This window comes from Periophthalmus magnuspinnatus, chromosome 24 (assembly GCF_009829125.3).
Source record: "Periophthalmus magnuspinnatus isolate fPerMag1 chromosome 24, fPerMag1.2.pri, whole genome shotgun sequence".
Taxonomy (NCBI): Eukaryota; Metazoa; Chordata; class Actinopteri; order Gobiiformes; family Gobiidae; genus Periophthalmus; species Periophthalmus magnuspinnatus.
Genome location: NC_047149.1, coordinates 8,968,847 through 8,989,816, shown reverse-complemented (window position 1 = coordinate 8,989,816; position 20,970 = coordinate 8,968,847). Strand labels below are relative to the sequence as shown.

The following is a 20,970-nucleotide window of genomic DNA, read 5'->3' as shown; positions in this document are numbered from 1 at the left end:
AACTCTTGTGAGCTTTAAACCATGTTTTGTTGTGTTTTGTTTTATTCACACATGCTTCAAATGTCAAAATGCTCTGTTCCACCTTGTCATGCAGTGGTAGTTTCCAAGTTAACAGCTCCTTTTGCCTTTTGTTCAGTAGAGACTGACAATTCCAGGGCTGAAATGATCCAAATGATTCTAGTTAAGGTGTGTGGAATTTAAAAACACAGTGGAGCACTTCCTGTATTGCCACATGATGACATCACAAGGTTATGCAGGATTTGTGTGTTAAACATGTGTGAATGAAACAAAACACAACTCCAGCTATGTTTGTGATGGGGAAACAACATTATAGCATAGATCAGAAAATAGCATCTGCAATATGGGCCTAGTTATTTTAAGAATTGAAGAAGAAGTTGTATAATTCAAGCCAAATATAGAATGGTGGTTGGGTGCATGAAATCTGAGTATGAATACTATATTCTTGGTAGGTATCCAAAGTCTAACCTCACATTTACAAACTACTAAACACCAAAAAATATCCCTCTTCCCCCCTCCTCCCCTCCTGTTTGTGTGTTCCCGCTCAGCTGTGAAAGTGGTGCTTCCTGGCCTGCTTTACCAACTCAGAGTAATGATGTGGACGGGAGCGCTTTATAGATGTATTAAGCCCCCGTCCCTGTCCCTAGTCCCTGTCCCTGCCTTTACGTCTATCTCCCTCCTCTCTGTTTTTATGGGACCATGATTATCTGGCTCTCACCCCCATTACCGCACAGGTTGGAGAAGCGAGGTGATAAATTTGAGGATCGTGCCGACACAGCGTTTCAGCAGCCGCTATACGACTCTTTCTCTGCTTTCTGTGGACTCAACAGAAACACCAAAACAATCCTCTCCACACAAGACTGGGGCTGTGACTTGTTCATGAAACCTGTTATTAACATGTAAAGCAGAATTGATCCAATTAAAGCCAAAAGAGTTTTAAGGTGAAGTGTAGCAAAGTTTAAAGTATATTTGTAATGAAGAGGTTGTTGAATAAGTGTGTAGTGAAGTTTGTAAGCAAAGGTAGTCAAATAGAAGAGGTCACATCAGCCACATCACCAAAATATAATTTTTCCTTCTCTGCAACATCGCCCGTCTCCGCCACTCCCTCTCTCAGCCCACTGCAGAAATCCTCATTCACGCATTCATCACCGTCAGACCACTGCATTAGACTTCTGTATGGTCTACTATCCTCCACCCACCTCCAAAAACTGCAGTACATCCAGAACTCTGCTGCCCCCGCCCTCCTCACCCACACTCGCTCCAGAGACCACGTCGCCCCTGTCCTCAAACAACTCCTCGGGGTCTTTGTACAATACTGCATCCAATACAAGGTCCTCCTCATCACCTACAAGTCTCGCCATTACCTGGCCCCTCCCCTATCTCACAACCTCCTCCATCAGCACCGTCCCATCTGCCACCTCAGATCAGCTGAAACCAACCTCCTCACTCCCCTCATCAGGACAAAGCACCAGACCTTGGGGGAGCGAGCCTGGCATTCACTCCCACATCCCATCAGGAACTCGGACTCACTGCAGCACTTCAAATCACTACTAAAAACTCACTGTTGTCTTCTACTGTTTTCCTATTGTTTTTAAAGCACCGTTGAGTGTTCAAAAAGCGATATATAAGTCTGATGTATTATTTTAATTTATTATTAAGAGGTGGGGTAAGGGGGAACTGAAAAGATGAAATAGTGATTGACATGACAGGGTTATCTTTTACATAAAGGTGAGTTGTTGTACAGTTATATGGCGTTCGGTATGAAGGTATCTCTCACTGTCCCTCTGTCCCTCCTGCAGTGGGTGAGCAGGAGCTTCCATGATGGAGAGCAATTTGTCCAGTGTCCTGCTGTCCTCTGTGTCCAGGATCAGTTAGACGATATGCCCCAGTGATGTTTTGTTTTTAAAGTGAAGCAAAACCAAAGATCATATCTATAAATGAAAACAGAAAATGCATTGACAAATCAATATTACTTTGTAAGATTAAATATAAAAAGACACACTTTGCAGTTCTCTTTTTTAACCTCAGTATTTTATAAAGACTTTTTTGTGTTGCCGCCAAGTACATTACAATAAAACAAAATAATAATGTTTAAAAAACGCCCTAAGTATATAAGAATTGTGATATATTGTAATACATTTGTGTGTCTGTGCAGCTCGCGGCCTACGGAGGTAATGTGGTCTACACAGTGTCCTATACAGTGGACCAGCAGGAGCAGACTGCCATCAGAGTCACCTCAGAGCCCGACCTGATCATCGAGGTAAGGACCATATACCTCAGATATTGCCTATGTTTACATGTTGACGTACACCAAGACTCCAATCATTACCTGACTTCTGGAGTTATCAGATTATTGAAATGTCTTGTAAACAGTTACGTACTGTAGACAAATACAAAAATGAAAGAGAAAGTGTTAGAAATACAACAGTTACTTATAAAATTCTCTGAATAACTTCTGATGAACACACAACACATAACCAGGTGTTTTTATGATCAGATCGTCATTATACTGTGTACGAAATGCCTAGGTGCCACCATTCATATTGTGATTTTTGCAGTTAAAGAGCCCATATTACACAATTTTCTGATTTATGTTATAATGCTGTTTTCTCATCAAAAACATACCTGGATTTGTGTTTAGTTTCATTTGCACGTGTTTAACACAGACCCTGCATATTTAGGCTGAGTTCTTCTCTGAAACAGAAAACACTCCATCTTGTGATATCTTAATCCAGAAAGAGCACAACAAAGAGCAACTGTGTTATTAAACTGCACGTTCACTAGAGTCATTTGGATAATTTCAGCTCTGCAATTGCCGATCTCTACTGAAGAAGAAGTAAAAGGTATCTACCACTTCATGACATCACGAGGTGGAACAGAACATTTTGAGCTTTGGAGATCTAGACAGACTAATAATAAAGGGTTGCTCTGTCATGTCTGAATGATAAAAACACAACTCTGATTATGTTTTTGATAAGGCTTTAAGAGTCAAATCGTCTAATATAGGACCTTTAAAGTGTGTTTTTTAGCCCAGATAAGGTAACTAAATGCCATTTACTGCCGATAGTAACATGACTAAAACTAAAAGTAAACTCACAACTCCCAAAAAAGATACACAAACATTATAGATACATTTGAATTATAAAAAATATGGCTTCTTAAAATGGTTCTAGTGTCTGTTCTTGAGAAATAAAGTCAGCTATTTTCATTTAAAATCCCTGCTCTCTTTACTGCTATTGATAATACCCTTCCTTACACTCACACTGTATACATGGGTTAGTGTGTAGGAGGCAACCCATATGTCCACACCACTACTATACAACCCTGTTTGTTCTCAAGTGCATAAGATTATTTATCTCAGCCACACTCCATGGTCTCTTAAAGGCACTAAATGAACTGGTGCATAAAAGCTTCAGACAGTGGCGGATAAGGGTAAGAGTTGGCTGAAAAATGCTGAGGTGAGCGATAAAAATGCAGATGTTCCAGTGCCTCTGTTTACCTGCGTATGTCTTTATAATGAGCAGAGCTGGTATGATGCATGGCAGTAATAAGCAAAGCAGCCACACTATTATTTAACTGTTTATACCTCCTATGTCACTAAACAACACTGTATGCAAGTCTGTATACAGGAGCAGTGCTAGCGGTGTCACAAGATAAAAGTGTACTGAAGATTGTACTTGCTAAGTTCCAGTTGTTTTGTGGCAGTAGTAGTATTAACAATATCTTAAATTATTAAAGGTGCATTGTGTATCTTTTCTGGTTGAGGGTCTGTCAGCTGCTTGTCTCCACATAGTTGACAGTTTAGCCATTCAGACTTATTCCCCACTTCCCTAATGCATTCCTATTACCCAAATTATTCACCATGAAGCATTTATAAGTGCTTTTCACAACTTTTAGAGGCAGAGTTTTGCCGTCACGGTAACGCTTACAGCAACTAGCATTGCTAATGTGAGCGTGTAATCAGACTTACTTCCTGCTTCGCAGAGGATAAAGATGCTTTCGATGCAGACAGTACAAAGAGGTCTTTGACCCTGCTTTTCCAATATATCTGTACTGTACAGGGGCAAAAAATATGGGTAGAGCCCGTTTAAAGGCCCTGTACCTGATTTTCCCCATGCATTTGAGCACAATGTGTCTTGCCTCAGTACAGCCATATATTGTAAAGACTAAACCACAGAGTTCTTTCTGCATCTGCATTATACAGCATTTTATCGTCTGATAATCAGGAAGTGTACTGCTACATGCGAACTCTCACTTCTGAAAGTTGTAAAGTTATAAACTCCTCAGACTAATTAAGGATAATCGAAATGCATAAGGTAGGTGAAGAATAGCTTTGGACCTCTGCAAATCATTTTAAATGAACTAGTTCTGTTTTTTCACTTCAGGTGCAACGCCTTTAAGATTCTTTAGTGACTTCTACTCAACATCACTGATTTATACACAAAAGTATATATAAAATTTATCCACTAGAAATACTTCAAAGAAAGGCATAAATAAGCCCTGTGCAGTTGTGTTGTCTCGAGTGGGATATATTTAACAGCGCTGCGATGTGAGATGGACAGTCTGGGAGGAGATGGAAGCTGGAGGAGGCCTGAACAAGTGGCGCTCTTGTTGTCAACAGAAAGCCTCTCCAAATGATGACAATAATAATCCACCTACACGCTGTCAGGCCGCTATTCAGTCCCCGCGTCTCCCTGTCCCCCCTTTGTGCGCCTTTGTCTCGGCGGCTCCTCTGCTGTTTACTGTCTGCACATTAGCCACATCAGCCACATCAGCTATCATCATGCCCGTGTTTGTTTTAGAACTGTGGTGATAAAAGTTACTAAATTGCGTTGGATACAGAGCGATAATCTGCAAACACTGTACAATTGAGGGTATGTTTCATTTCTCATTTCTACCACCATAAAAAATACTGTGTAGAATCACCAGTTGTAAAATTATTGAAATAAAACACATATTATCATATAAAAATTAACACTGGTATTAACATAATGCCTCGTTAATACAGGCCAAATAAAAACAATATAACCTTTCTGGTAAGGGGTGCTTGTTTCCATGGAGATGTTATTGTTTTACCAGGAATGTTTTGCAGTATGATATTAAACTTGTCTATCACGCATTTATTCAGCAACAAGTGCTTAACAACATGCATTTATACTGTGAGCGCTGTCGTCTCTCCACAGATCTGATCTGTAACTTGGCATAGTTGGCGTCTCCTTCTTGTATGCTTGTGAGAGATTGAACAGTTTAATGCTGTATTATCAAATATTTTAGGCAAATGAATAATTCTATAGGAGAGAAAGCAGGTGGCGAATCATCCAGCAGGAAAGTTACTTAGTGCACCTTTAAAATGACGACAATTGCCTCTGTGCACAACAGCACCCGGCAACCTCACTGTTATTATCACTACTTCATGTCCAGTTGTATCTTTAGTTTTTTGCAGAGTCACACTAAAATGAATAAATAATTGAAGATAAGGCAGTGGACAGAGAGCTGCAGGTGGATGTCACTGACAACATGTTAAACACTACACAAATAAAATGAATACTTCATCAGAAGACACTTCTGTATTTAGAAAAGGGTGTTTGTATGTGGTGTAGTCTTTATTTAAATCAATTTGAATTTTAATAGGTTGATTTTTTATAAAAGTAACAGTTAGCTTTGAGACATAGTGAGCTAGCTAGTGTGCTGCTGTGCACAGAGCCTATTTGTTTTATGTTGTGTGTTATAGCTCCGTGGTCTTTTGGGTGAAGTAAAAAACAGCATTAAACACAATTAATGTCAGAAACAAATTGAGTACACAGAATATGATTATCCTTGCCTTTGTCCTTTTTTACAGTGGACATTTTGAATTTTGCGTATTGGGAGAGTTAGCATTAGTAAGTATCTCCTTCCCAATTTTGCTGCCTTTCCAATATATGAAAGATAAATACAAAATTAGAATACGGTATGCACAAAACGTGACCCTCAGCCAAGACATTCGCTGACACATTCCTCATGCGTTGTTTTTTGTCGTCCTATAGGAACTTAATAGGGCAGCAAAGTTATGTTGTCCATTTCCCAAGAGGCCCACACATGTATTTCTTCACCTTTGTCACATTTTTCCATGACCAAGTCAGGTCATCATAAATCACCACAGTATCATTCATAAGAGCTGTTAACAACCTAGCTTATACTTTTAATGTTGACAAGGACATCGCTGAGGGAAAGCGCCCCATCCACCCACTCTCTCTGTCTTTTCAAGCCTGATTACCCCAAGAGTCGTTACTATAAAGAATAGACAATGGCACCCCTGGCTCATTCCTCATGCAGCGATTAAATAAAGACTATTTCCTTTTGGGGTGACTTTTCCCATTTTCCTGTCAATCTATTTTTTCTATCTTTCTCTGTGTATTGTAATTAGTTGACGTTATTGACATGGTAAGCTGTCTGGAGTGCTCCTCCCCTCCATCAGTAGTTGTCACTCCATGTTAGCCGCCACATCGCATTGATTCAGCAGAAGTACTAAGATACGAGGGACTAGAGCAGCTCAATTCATTTTGCATTGGGTCCATTCAGAAAAGTCAATAGCAACTGTGGCTCTCTCACTAATGACTCACCATCAAAACCATTCAGTTTAGATCACAACAGATGTCTTTGGCAAAGATTTAATTTAATTTTTATAGGCTTAAAGTTGGAAACTTTTAGAGGAAAAGACTTGCAGAGGTGACTATATTAAAGAAGACATTGCGCTTGTGTCTGCTATATAGTTATAATCTATGACACCTTTGGATCACTATGTTACAAGTTGCACATTTTAATATTCATCTAAATCAAAATAAGTCTGCTGACCTCTGATGGACATTGCAGATCATGCAGCAGATCAAGTAGTGGATATAAAATGACTATGGGACTCTGTTAAATCCTAAGTTTATCACTGATTAAGAAAATAAAATTGGGCAGTGAAGTAAGAGCAGTGGGCGTGGCAGTGAAAACGTGTTGATCGGTAATATGTTGTCTTGAAAATAAGTTGCTCAAACATGCATGCCCTCTAGACTCTAGAGGGATTCATGCATGTTTGAGCAACTTATTTTCACTCTAGAGCAGGGGTCGGCAAGGGGTGCTCGTTTCCATGGAGATGTTATTGTTATATTGCGGCTCTGCGTGGCTTGGGAAAATAAATTTTAAGTATTTAATTGAAGTGTATTTTATTTGTGTTAGTTCTTATTGTAGTTTAAACTGGAAGATTATTATGATCTTCAAACATTAAAATAAAATTATATTTTCACACACTCGCGAAACAATGTTAAAAACAAACACCACTCACGCCTCACAGACACAGATACACACACACACACACAGCTCACCGTCCTGCATAAAGACACAGCCTTGATTTTTAGACGCTGTGCGCACAGGGGTCAGGAGCAGGATCTGTCCCTCATGATGCTCTAATGAACTCGTTCGTAGATATATCATGAAAATCCTGAGAGGAAATCGCCACAGAAATCTATTTGATATAATGCCGAGTTTATTATATCAGTGCTGGATCTGCTCTTGTCTCCGCGATGACGTATCACGTATAACACATCAGACACGTTGCCCAAAAGTAGAGCCACAAGCGAGTGAAAATGAGCCAAAACAAAAGCCTTTGGAGAGCTTTTTAACAAAGTGGAAAAGGCCAACTGAGAAGCCAGAAGAGGAGCCTACGACCACCAAGAAAAAGAAAGCTAAATTTAACAGACAATAACAGGAGTCCTACTTAAAATATGGGTTTGTCGCTGCAGGTGAGTCTCACGCGCAGAGTCCGCTCTGCGTAATATCCGGGAAAAGCAAATGAGGCAATGAAACCTTCAAAAGTACTTTGGCACATGGAGACTAAGCACCTGGGATTAAAAGATAAGCCTTAACAGTTTTTTGAAAGAAACCATGGAGCAGACTAGACATAATCACACTGCGGGTGTCATTGTCTCTCGTCACTCCTCGATGGGACCACCTCATCCCAAAGAAACAAGTGCAGGGCTCCCACTGATTCAGCAGTATAGTGAGTTGTATTTTTTATGCACTTAACTTATTTTTACCATATTTACCTGCCACGTGTAGAAGGCTGGTATGTGAAAATAAAACCTACATTATCCCATTCCATTATTATTATTATTATTATTATTATTATTATTATACACAGTGTTATCTTCATTTTAGATGTCAAAAACTATTTGCGGCTCCCAGTGTTTTATTTTCCATGGGAACTGGGTCCAAATGGCTCTTTGCGTGTTAAAGGTTGCCGATCCCTGCTCTAGAGTCTAGAGCGAGTGAAATAAGAAAGGGAAACAATAACAAACTTGAGTTTGCATAGTAAGTCTCTCAAACTTATTTGGGAGTGACAACAAAAGATGGAATTTGGATTGTGTACAATCAGGTACAGTTAAAGGTATAAAACATAACTTTTCTGATAACAACAACAACCTTTATTTATAAAGCGCTTTTCATACAAAAAAAATGTAACACAAAGTGCTTTACAGTGCATTAAAATCAGTCCCACCCACCAAACCCACCCAACCACCCCACAGCCCAACAACCCAACCCCAACACATCAAAAAACACAACCAGAGAAGCCTCACCTCTGCTAGTCAGTCTCAAGGCAGTTGTGGCAAGAGAAGTACCACACTGCTAACAATGGAAATCAATAAATTACACATTCAATTACAATTCACATTGTTTGCATACAAAATGTAAGTACCAGAGTATTATTATTATTATTTTTTATGCCAAACATACACGTTTTGCTTTTAGGGTGGTGGCATCAGGATCGCCAATGGGAGATTTGGACTGCCGGTGTACCCCTCCTCACCTGCCACCCAAGTTGTCAGCCTTCTTCCTGAAAACTTCCTGGTTTCAGAGACTGCTCAGCCAATCAGCCGCAGGGATTTCCTCTCTGTTTTAGCCAATGTGACCAAAGTGATGGTCCGGACCACCTACAGCACCAACCCTACTGCATTGTACAGGTAAAGGTTATGGTGTCTGATTTTAAATTGCAGTTACATTCAAATTTTATTATTGTAAATACCTCAAGATAAAATGTCTTCAAATGGCTTATTTTTTTTGTTAAAGTTGCCTTTAACACTGGTCCCAGCTCTGATCACTGCAAATGTCTATTCTACCCTCGGGCAAGACACTTTCATCTTGTGTGAGTGTGGTGATTGAAAAGGCCTTTGCCTGGAGTGAGAACCACACCTCCAGATGTGAATAAGATATAAACAAGAACGTGTCTAAAATGCACCAAGAAAAACAAACTGGACTAAAACATGAAGAAGGATCAACACAGGACTTAACCACCAAACATGTTCTAAATCTGGACTTAACCATGCATTTATGATAAAGAATATGGTGGCAGGTCTAGCACTTATGCTTCACAGTAAGAAGGTTCCAGGTTTGATCACCAGGTCCCCCAAGCCTTTCTATGTGGTTACGTGTCCTGTGTCTGTGGGTCTCCCATCAACCCAAAATATGCATCAAATCCTCTAGCTAAGGTAGTCCTGACCAAGACTAGCAACAAGATCACAGAGATGGGTCCCTGGCCGCAACATTCTGACGCTCACTGCTCCTGTTGAGGGGCCCCAGCAGCATTGAAGGATTGGTCAAATACAGAGGAAAATTTCCTTGCGGGGTGTACCCTAACCTCAATACTACTACTAATAATTATCTTTATTTATATAGTGCCTTTGAAAAACAAAGTTTACAGAGTGCTTTACAACAAAGTAAGAAACACAATACACACCCAGCAGATAAAATACAAAACATAGAAATACAAAGATAAGCTGCACATATAAAAATAGAAGACATTTCATACAAAGGCTTGATGATAAAAGTGAGTTTTAAGAAATGATTTAAAAGATGATGCTTCCCTTCACAGCCAGGCAGTGAAGGGAGCTAAAACAGGGCTGATGTGTTGACATTGGTTAAAAACGATGAGAAGCTGCGTTCTAAACCAGTTGGAGGCGTGAGAGAGTTTTATTATCAATGCCCGAGAGGAAGCAGTTAGAGTAGTTGAGTACAGAGAAAATGAGAGCGTTGACATCTTTATGGAGATCAGGGGGCTACAAATATTTTTGATTTTGCAAATAGTCCGGTGGTGGAGGAAGCAAGATTGGGTGGTTTTCAGAACTTGGGTTTGGAAAGTAAAATGGGAGTCAAAGAATACGCTGAGATTTCTGGCAGAGGGGGTTATGTTCGTGGAGAGGGGGCCAGGGTGGCTCTGAATATGCTAAATGGACTGGGGTGAACTGATAAGGATAACTTCAAATTTGGAGGTGTTGAGCTGAAGAAAGTTCTACGCCATCTGACCGTTCAAAAGAGTCTAACACACAGCAGGTGTTTTAGGCTTCATTGTAATAGAATCTTATTGACTCTTTGGGAGCCTTACTCAAACAAAACAGACTAATTAAGCTTGCTGCCATAGTAAATTAACTAAAACTAAATATTATATCTCAGTTATATCCATTGCATATAACAGGAAGCTAAACCTAAAGCAGTCTGCATATCACAGATTGAGAAGCACTCCCCTATACCAATTGAAAATCCAGTATTATCTCTGGCCTTTAAGCTTCTCTCCACTGTGTCATAGTTTTCCTCTGCATGTGTGTAGGCTGCACCTGTTCTCCATGGAGGTGGCTAATCCGTCTGCGCGAGGGGAGAGGACAGCCTCAGCCGTGGAGACGTGCTCCTGTCCTCCAGGTTTCTCTGGTACTTCCTGCGAGGTAAACAGCAGCCCACACAAACATACTGTACACAGGAGCTGTACACAGGCTGAGGGGAAGAACGAACCAGAACTATATATGACTTCTCTCTCAACATCCCATATTCACTGAAAATAATTTAGATTTAGGCTAATGCATCGATTTCATATTTCATTTTACTGTTAAGAGCTTTCATTTCACCATGTGCTCATACTACGAATAGTTTTAGAAATATCTGGTTATAACTAAAACTACATTTTAAGATAAAGATTTATTTATTTATTGCTATCAAGGTTTCCTGGATAAAATGTTTTGCATTCCAGTACTATCATTCCAACTTTGAGAAATGCTGCTTTCCTTCCATTTAGGCATGTATTCAGAATCGCTTAAATAGTAAAATCCAGAGCTAAAAGTTTTAGCCATGTGGCTTAGTAGTAGAGCTACAGTGCATATGCATTTTAGCCACATTTGAGATGCTGCTGTTACTGTTACTTTAGGTATGAATGTGTGTTCCCATGTTTCAGTCGTGTGCCAGTGGGTACCGCAGGCTGAACGGTGTGCTCTACAATGGATTTTGTGAAGCTTGTCAGTGCCACGGACACAGCTCAGAGTGCAATCCCTTTACTGGACACTGCCTGGTACGTACAAGAAAAATACATACGTACGTACATACGTACATACATACAGACAGACAGAAAATAACAGGATCTGTATTGAAAAAAAAACAACAAAAAAAACAAAACTCAAAACAGAGAAGACAAGATTGGACAAGTAACGGTATAATCATTCAACTAGAGTCTTCTTGTAAAAAAGATAGTTTGAAAATGTTTTGCCTGTCTGGAAGTGAAGTTGTAATAAGTCAGAAAAAGAATACGCAGTGCTTTTATGAATGAACCAAACTGACATCTTCAGCAACAGATGTTTCCTGTTTTCAGACTAGTGAATAACATCATTGAATTTATTATGATAAAAGGCAACTCTATCACTCTAAAAGTTTACATAGTTGATATCAGATCAGCAAATACACACAAATTCTATTATTTAAAGGACTTTGTTATTACGCCAGATGAAAAATAACTGAAATACTTGAAACTATAATGATTTTTCTGTGAAAACATTACAGATTATCTTTACTTCTACAGAAACACTGTTACCATAGCTTGTTATAGAGCTGTGGTTTACAACCTTTTTTGTCTTGTGGCGCCCCTGTCTCACACTCTTGAGTAACCCCCTATCGGGTAACTGTTTTATATATATATTTTTAATGACTATTCTATTTTGTTGTTTTAATGATGTTTATTCATTTATGTCAAAATGATCCTTCTGAAACACTATTAACAATGTAAAATATCTTACTAAAAACATTTCCGATTCAAATACTATTCAATGTCATCTTTCTGTCTGTGAAAGTGCTCGCGTACCCCCAGGGGCCCTGGTACCCCTGGTTGGGAGACACTGGTAAAGAGTAGCCAAGAAATGTTTCAAAGAGTAAAGTTGCTTCATAAAAATAATATTACTCAAATAGAAACTTACAGATGTAGTAAGTAGAATATGTAAAAGTTGTGGAACTAAGAATAACTGTAAGAGTAACTGTGTGATGCAACATTTGATTTATAATGAAGTCAGTGTAATTTGAAGGATAAAAAAATACAAATAATGAGCAAACAAAATCTAAAATCGTATCTGAAGGAGCAGGGCAAGAAACAAATGTTCAAATCATTTCATACTGTCAACATTTTCTCACCTTATCTCATACTGGCAAGAGTAACCAAATGTTTTACTCAAGTAAGAGTGCTGTTACATTGCCAAATATATTACTCAAGTAGGAATAAAAGTATGGGGTCTGAAAACTACAGAGAAGTTTATGAAAATGTGACTTAACTATGCATAACTGAGTAAATGTAACTTAGTACTACCTACCTCTGTTTGTCAGAATAAAACCTCTGATGTAACCTTCCCCTTGTGGTCATAGTTCCACGTGCATGTAACCGCCCTTTCACCTTCTCATAACGAACCACACTTTCTCCTCGCCTCTGGCTCAAGCTGTCACTTAGCATCGGACCAAACACCCTCACACTGTTATGCTGTATTATAGATGAGACAGCAGGGTCCTGGGACACACACAGGCCTAGTCAGACTGCCCCCATATCATACCATGCCTCCACAGTGACAGTAGACAGGCACCTGCTTATACATTCACTCCTCTAGGGTTGACAGTGGGAGCACCCTACAGGTAAGGAGTCTGTTTGGTAGTGTGCGTGTGTCAGTCAAAATTTTTAAATAAGGAATACAGTTATGTTATTCATGATTTATTGGAAGCTAAGAAAAAAATAACAACTGGAGTGGAAGGAATTGTTTAGAAGTACTGAGATGTAGGGTTGTCAAAAGTATCGAAAATCAGACACTAATCAATACTAAAATTAGAATCAAAACTAGATGCTCTTTTGATGTTCTTTAGAATGATTTTGAGCGGTATCACAACAAGTACGTATAAGACCATATAGACTTTTATACACCCATGGGGGCTTAGCAAATCTGTCAATCGAACCTGTTGCTAGTGCTAGTGAGGGTAACTTCCAGGAAAGAAGATTTGTCTGTCTTGATTTATGGACCATGATCATGTAGAACAGGTTAATATGAACATTTTAAGCCCAAAATCTAACAGAGTCTAACAGCAGCAGATACAGAGAGAGGGAAGTCGATGGAGCCTCAATCGCACTCACTTCCTATTTGGAACATGGCGGCTAGCAGGTTAGCTATGTCCATTTATATATAGATGTCTATGGGCAGGAGGGTCGAGACAATTGGCCAGTATAAATAGGCCTCCTATGTAGTAAGAAATGTGGTTAAGATGAGCTTTGGTTCATTGGAAAGGAGGAGAAAGAGGTTAAAGCATTGTCTTACTCCTGAATCTCTACATGACAATAATCTTGTCATAATCAATAATCTGACAACTCCAGAAATCAGATAATGATCAGGTTTTTGGTGCGCATGTGAACACAGCCATGGTTTCTCTTACACTGTGTCTTTATGCCATCAATAAATGTAGCCTACTTTGTTCTTTAGACAGATGTTTTTGAAGTTTATAATGTTCTTCCAGATGTACAACCTTATGAAAAATCACATTCCTTTTTTCAAAATTTGAAAATGTATCTCGAGAGTCTTTCTCCAGTGAATGTTAGCCTATAGTTGTTATGTATGCTGTTTCCATGGAAACGCTCCTTATAGTTTCTCCTGAACCATATAATTAACTTTGACCTCCTCTGCATTGTTCACCCCGCTACTGTCTCCTTGATTGTAATTAAATTTGACACCTTTATTTGGTTATTATAAATGAATGTATCGCCAAACGTCATGTGTTGTGTTGTGCCGGTGCATTATGTTAATAAGGTAATGAGGACTAATTATATTTGAGTAACCCCACAGCCATTAAGCTTTAACTTTTGAGAGAAGAAAAGAGGCATCCCATTAGAATACATAAGTGCTCAGAGTAGTTGAGACAGCCTTTTCACTGGCAGAAAAATTACTTTTGAATAAGAACTTACTAACTTAGGTACAGCTAATAGTCAGGAAATTAGTATTTATCAACAAATAATAGGAAGAACAGTGTTGGTGAGTACCAGTGATTTTAGTTTTACTCTGATACCAAGTAATACTTTAGCCAGTTTTATAGTATTGATCCAATACTGGCTGTGGCTCACTCAGAAGTAAAATAAGTAGAATTTTTAGGCATCTGTACTTAAGTACATTTTACAGTGGGTACTTTTTACTTTTACTTTACTACATTGTGTTTTCTACTCCACTACATATTTGAACTGGACTGAAACGTATGATTTGAGTTGTTATTTATTTCCATGTTCGGGGTAACATCCTGACTAAAGTTTTTAAGTTCAAGCTTTGCCTGTGAGCAAAGAAAAATAAACAAAATTCACAAGAAAAAATAAGAAATTGTTTCATATTACAACTGTTGACCAAAAACTGTATATATTTATATATATATATATATGTATATGTGTGTGTGCATATGTATGTATTTTTTAATCAATATCACTACATATTACATTTTTAAATCAATATCACTACATTTACATTTTAACCAATTAGCAACACTTATGTGAAATACTTTTACTTTTTACTTTTAAAGTACAATTTTAAGCAGGTACTTTAATACTTTTACTTAAGTCGTTTTTTTCATTTGATACTTTTACTTTAACTCGAGAAACTTTTTGCCTCTTTATCATGAGTTTTACTTACAAATGTAACAAAATTGAGTCATCCACACATGCATAACAGTGATTTTTGTATTAAAATGCACAGAAGTACTTTGCCTTGGCATACCACTCTCTACTCACTCTACTCCAGTTTGAAGTGATGTTAAAAAAAATAAATAAAAATATCTGAATATAAACTGAAATATAAACAATGTACTTCTAAAGAATGTATTCAATTTTGAGCTAGATTACTACTACCACAACTTCAAAGTAAATCTTTATGTACCTGTCGCAGAACTGCCTGGACGACACCACCGGTCTCTTCTGTGACACCTGCTCACCTGGTTACTACGGTGATGCCACCCGGGGCACACCCACCGACTGTCGAGCCTGCGCCTGCCCACTCATTCTACCCAGCAACAAGTGAGCCCTGCCCCACAAAACACAGTGATAACATCAAGACATGTTTCAACCCTCTAGTTTTTATATAATGTTTATATTAGAGAGACTACAGCTCAATATGTATATCCATCACTCCAGCAGACCAAGATGGATGAGCTCATTTTTCTTCTTCTTGCTAATAAAGTAATTACGTTTTTAAAAGTTAGTCCAATTCTTTAGAAATTACAATATTGGTTGTGTTAACACTTCAAGATATTTTAGAAAAAAGTAGTATTACAAAAAAGCGGGGATGGGTGATATATCGGTTTCAGTATTGGTATTGGATGATATTACCCAGATCATCCTCAGTGCATCAGATTTGTCTTTTTGAAAATAAATAAATAAATAGAAATAGAAGAGTGTTAAACAGCTGTAAAAAGTTCATTTGTGATCTTTACTTCAACTTAAGATAAATTTGTGGGCCTTGCTATGGATTTTAAAAGCTAAATATCTGTATTTGCAAATATCACTATTCAGCCACAGCAGTGATAATGGCTCAAAAAATCCACATCAGTCAATCCCTATAAAATATTGAGACCCCAGTCCCTAGAATCACTGTAAATTCCATATTACCACACATGAGACCTTTGCTACCTTAATGTCTTAAAAAGTATCATTAAATTAGAATTATTATCTAAGCTGGATAGGTTAAGTTAACCTGGATTTAACTAAGTCGATACAAACAGTGATTTCACTTACCTCTTAAGGTTGAGCTGCGTAAGCACAAATAGAAAGATCATCACAATAGGAAGAAACCGAGGCCATGGAGACAAACGCGCGTTGGAAATGTCACGGCTGTTCACAAAATGAGAAGGAGTACTTAACACAGGCCATTTTCACAGCGCGCTCGTTTCAATCACGTTATCAGGTACGATGCCGCAGCACTCATGCTCGTTAGGTTGCAGACAATGCCCACAAGTACAAATACAAATTATTTTTTAACAGCTGTGGAAGAAAAATAGACTGATACAGTTTCTAGAGAATATTTCTATCATTCTTTTGCTTTAAATATAAAAACAATATTACATTACGACAGCAATGCTTCTTTTCATTGTATAACAATTATGTTCACAAACTCAATTTCACCTTGGGTAATGAAATCATTAGTACTTTTCCTTTTTTTCTTTATTTGTCAGGGACCATGTACAAATTCATTAATCTTACAAAAGAAATGATGATTTGTAGCTACTGCTATTTTTTGTGCCTTTCAAGATAATGGTAGCATGTGTTAAATATAAATATTACAGAATGTGTTTGCAAATGTGATAAGTGAGAGAGTTAGTTGTAAGATGCATAAATGACTCAGTCCAGTCCTACTTCATGTAGTACAAACAGAAACAGCTGAGAATTCGTTCGACACGTCAGACCTGAACAGTGTGGTCTAAAAACAGGCCTACCCCTGATCCTCTGAGACAAGAATAGCACCAAAGAGTCCAGCAACTGCCCAGAATAACAACATTTAGAACATACCACTCTAGTCTGGGACAGAGACGGGGATTATTGATGTAAACTAAAAATACAGGATTACACTGCTCATTATTATGTGTGTTATGGTTTACAAACACATGCAAACATAATAATAGGATTGTTTTTTTCCACATTTTTATTTTTTTCAAATAAAAGTAAGTAGGCCTACGTAGTTTGAGTCTATAGGTCTCCCAAAATTACTTAAAGGATTAACATTTTACAATGAAGAACTGTAATTTTTTTGTAAAATAAAAAACTTTATAAAAAAAAAAAAAACTTATAAAAAACTTTATAAAAATATACAACTTTATAAATATGCTCTTATAAATGAATTAGAAAAACAGTATGTAACTTTTATTTTCGTTTTAGCTGTGTTTGCTGCACTGAAAAACTTCTAACAAACCTTACTCTTGTTTGGCCTGGAAATCTCCAACGAGTCCAGGAAGAATGTTCCGAAGTATTGCTTTAACTTTCATGCATGTGATCACCAGAAAGTTACATTTTAGGTGACCAGATATGCAGGACTGTTCAGCCTTTTTCAGCTCAAACGCTGCATCACACAAATTGAGGCTGTGCTAAAACTCACCTCTGCTCTGGCTCTTTAAAGAATGGCTTTGCGGCCAACTCGTGTTCTCTCTGCTGTGTTTTATTGCTGGGACTTTGCAAATGAGGCCTTATTAATTTATAGGTCCACAGATTAGGCTACTTAAAATATTGCTGAAAATGCAGCAGAAAACAGGACAACAGCTCTTGTTCAAAAGGTGGAGTGGAAAATAAAAAAAAAATAAATAAAAATCATTTTTTTTCTGGTCACCCTAGTTTAATACTGTACCTTTTTAAAGTACATTTCTTAACACTGTATTATTATTAGATGACATAATTTTTTCATATTTCAGTTTTTTTTTATTAGCAAATACACCGACTTAGCACTGTCTGGGCTAGCTCCATTAGCCTGATCCCCTGTGCTCCCCAGTGAAGACCTACTGGAACCTGAGCCAGCAGTGCTATCTATAGTTTATGGAAGCGGGTGGGCTAGTTAGACTGCCGCACACTTTTAGTTCATTTCAGACACAGTTTCCAGGGGGCAAGGGCATATTCTGGGGCTACAGCAGCATAGATGCTAGCATATGGGGAATACATGCTTTTGTTTTCATAGTTTCGGAGGGAGAACCATGGCTCTAACTCGTGTATGTCCTCTCGTCTGTGTTTTTGTATTTCTGCCGCTTCTAACGCTGGGACAACGCTACCGAAATGCTCCCTTTCTTCAATCAAACCAACCCAACCGCCATCATCATGGGAATGTAAAAAGCTTCAGTCCGACGTGCCACATGGGAGCAGAGGGAATGGTGGAGTGCGACCAGTGCCCCCCTGGATACAGTGGGCCCAGATGCGACAGGTAAGGGACAAAAAAAAAAGTGTTAATACATATATAAAATTAAAGAGGGGCATTTTATGTGGGATATTAATTGCTAACATAACATTTAAACCATGTTACTTTTATTGTTTTGAAAATGCCAAAAACAACATACTATCATTATTATAAGTTTCAGTTTCTGTTCAGTTTTTAATGCTCTGAGTTCTCCCTCCCTTTGCTCTCTGCGCTAAGTCACTCCCCATTCAGAGCGCTATCACAACACAATTATCTTGCATCCCGCTAGTGACATGAAAATGCCATTTTGAGAATTTTTGACCATTTTGAATTGTTAATTGCTATGGCAACAGTCCCATACATTTTATTGCTCTGAAAGCTATGAATACTAATACCTCAGGAGTCTAGGGTTAAGTAGTAGCCGGGGTGCCTTTGTATTTTCAATCACTGCTTTGTCACCTTTTGGGTTATTTTTAGCCTCTTTATGTAAAATGGCTGTTTATTGTCTGTCAGTGGGTCTGCTTGTCTGTCCACTGTGTATTTATTAAGGAAGTGACACTTTTGTTCCCATTAGCAGTCACTGTCTTTTCCCATCTATAATGAGTGGTCAATGCGGAGGCTAGGCTTGTTAAAACTTCCCTGTCACATTGCAGACAGACCAAGTAAATATAGCGGCTAGCCGGGCTTGCAGAAATAAGCCCTAAATAAGCCCTAAACTCAAGCTTAAACAATTTAGAGTTCCATTTTGTTTTGTTTTATTGTGATTAAGCAAAAATATTGTGACCACAGGCATTCTTAACTCCATATTTCAACTGTAAAAGTGCATTGCATAGCTTTTCAGTGATACTCCACCTGCTTGTCTCCATGGGGATGTTATTGCTTGGCCTGGAATTTTCCACAGTATAGCGTTTAATGCATCTACCTTCATGAACGTGCCAGTGGAATAATGGCATTCAGTATTATCATTAATTATTTATAGTTTCTTTACCAATATATCGTACGTCAGAATGTGTTATCGTGACAGACCTACCCATTCATAGTAAGAATGGATTCCAACACATTTTTGCTCATAATATAAAGGCAGTTTTCTTAGCTCTTCAGTTCATTATATTTTCTTAGTTTTCTATAGTGTTATTACTTGCCATTCAAACGTGATAATTCTTGTTGAGGTTTTAAACCCACTGTGTATGATGAGTTATATGTGTGGAACTGTAGAGTGCACTGTGCATAGTTTACACAACAATATACCCATAAACAATGTCCTTGAGTGGTAGTGTTTCTACTGAGAAGAAGAAAATGTTTTATACTACAGAAAGTAAGCCTTAATCAAAGTGAAAATATTCAATTTATTGTTTTATAGAGCGGTGGCATTGATATTTTGAATTTTTCCCTTTCGCAGTTCAAGGTCTAGATGATCTTACATTATATTCAAATTGAGGTATCAAGATTCAACCAGAAAATTATTTTGATTGATAGTTTATTATGTTTTAGGTTATAGGTTATTCTAACTTTTTGCCACCCAAATTCTGTATTCCATCTTTGCGTGGGTTGTGCCAATGTCGGTTGGGTTGTCCATCTGTGTGTCGGTTAGCTACATAACTGACAAAAGAATGATGTGGTGATGATTGGCTTAATTTGTAATAAAAATACCAACTCAACGCTCATGGTGTCTATAGATGCACTTTTCTGAATTGAAAGAATCGTGTCAATTTTGTAACTATGTTGCAATAATGAAGTTAGCTAGAAAACAAAGGGCAGGGCAGTTTCACTCTAAAACTCCTCCCTTTGGGGCTGGACTTTGAGTAGGATACATTCTCAGTGGTTCAATAAAATAAATTGTTATCAAGAAAACTAGAGGGAACTACATAGTCCATAATCCTTTGCTTTGTTTGAATACAACTAAAACATTGGTTTGATGTTGATATCTCGTGTTGTGATAATTTTCCATAGATGCCACTTGTTCCAGAGCACTTGTTCAGGCCTGCACAGTGGCTGCTTTAGCAGAGCTGGAGGGCTTGTGTGGGCCTATAATGATTGTCCTGCATAGTCCGGATGCCTCGCCACACTGTCCGCCCTGTCTGAGTCCAGCCTTTTAATAACCAGCACTTGACACGGCAGAGGGAAAACCAGAGTGTTTAGTAAGAAGGCTGGCATGTCAGTGTACAGTATCATGTGGTATTAATGCTATTGAAAAGTTATGTATAAGTTATATTAAGCTGTCTGGGCTCAACTTGTAGAGCTGAACATCTGATTGACAGTGGCTATATTTACATACAGTTAATTGAATTAGAATTTTTAGTAATTTTAATCAGGAGGTCTACAGCCAGTTCTCTGGTCTGGGGTCCAGAATATACATTTTTACAATACTTACAAAGATGTGAGTCTGGTCACCGGGGAATCTCTCTGTATTCAGGTGAATGTGATTGACAGGTGGATTAGCTAAACAGGGAGTCCGTGTGTGGTCCTTCCATATCAAAACAAATATGGCTGCTTTTGAGGAAAGACTTTTCTCAGATTTCTGTCTGGTCCGAGGGTGTGGGGACCAGACTGATATTCCTCTTTAAAAAAATACAGAGATATTATTCTGGATTTGCCAGGCAACCAAACTTCTGTGAGTAAAAGCATGTGGTTTGGAGCAGAATCAAAATTTTGGGACAAAGAAATTTAATTTAAATGACAATTATTTATTATATAATATAGATTTATATATTTTAATTGTTTTTTGTTAGACAAAATAAAATTGGATAGTAGA

At 38.1% G+C, this 20,970-nt stretch overlaps 1 protein-coding gene across 4 annotated transcripts in view; it reads left to right on the top strand.

Annotated features, from left to right (window-relative positions):
* lama2 (laminin, alpha 2) overlaps nucleotides 1-20,970 on the top strand; it is a 236,485-nt gene that overhangs the window by 108,423 nt on the left and 107,092 nt on the right. For all 4 annotated transcript variants that reach the window (XM_055232136.1, XM_055232139.1, XM_055232138.1 and 1 more), the window contains exons 15-20: nucleotides 2,174-2,278; nucleotides 8,788-8,999; nucleotides 10,640-10,751; nucleotides 11,255-11,368; nucleotides 15,237-15,364; nucleotides 18,159-18,245. In XM_055232136.1, the coding sequence (XP_055088111.1) occupies nucleotides 2,174-2,278; nucleotides 8,788-8,999; nucleotides 10,640-10,751; nucleotides 11,255-11,368; nucleotides 15,237-15,364; nucleotides 18,159-18,245 (758 nt within the window). The remainder of the gene's footprint in view (nucleotides 1-2,173; nucleotides 2,279-8,787; nucleotides 9,000-10,639; nucleotides 10,752-11,254; nucleotides 11,369-15,236; nucleotides 15,365-18,158; nucleotides 18,246-20,970) is intronic.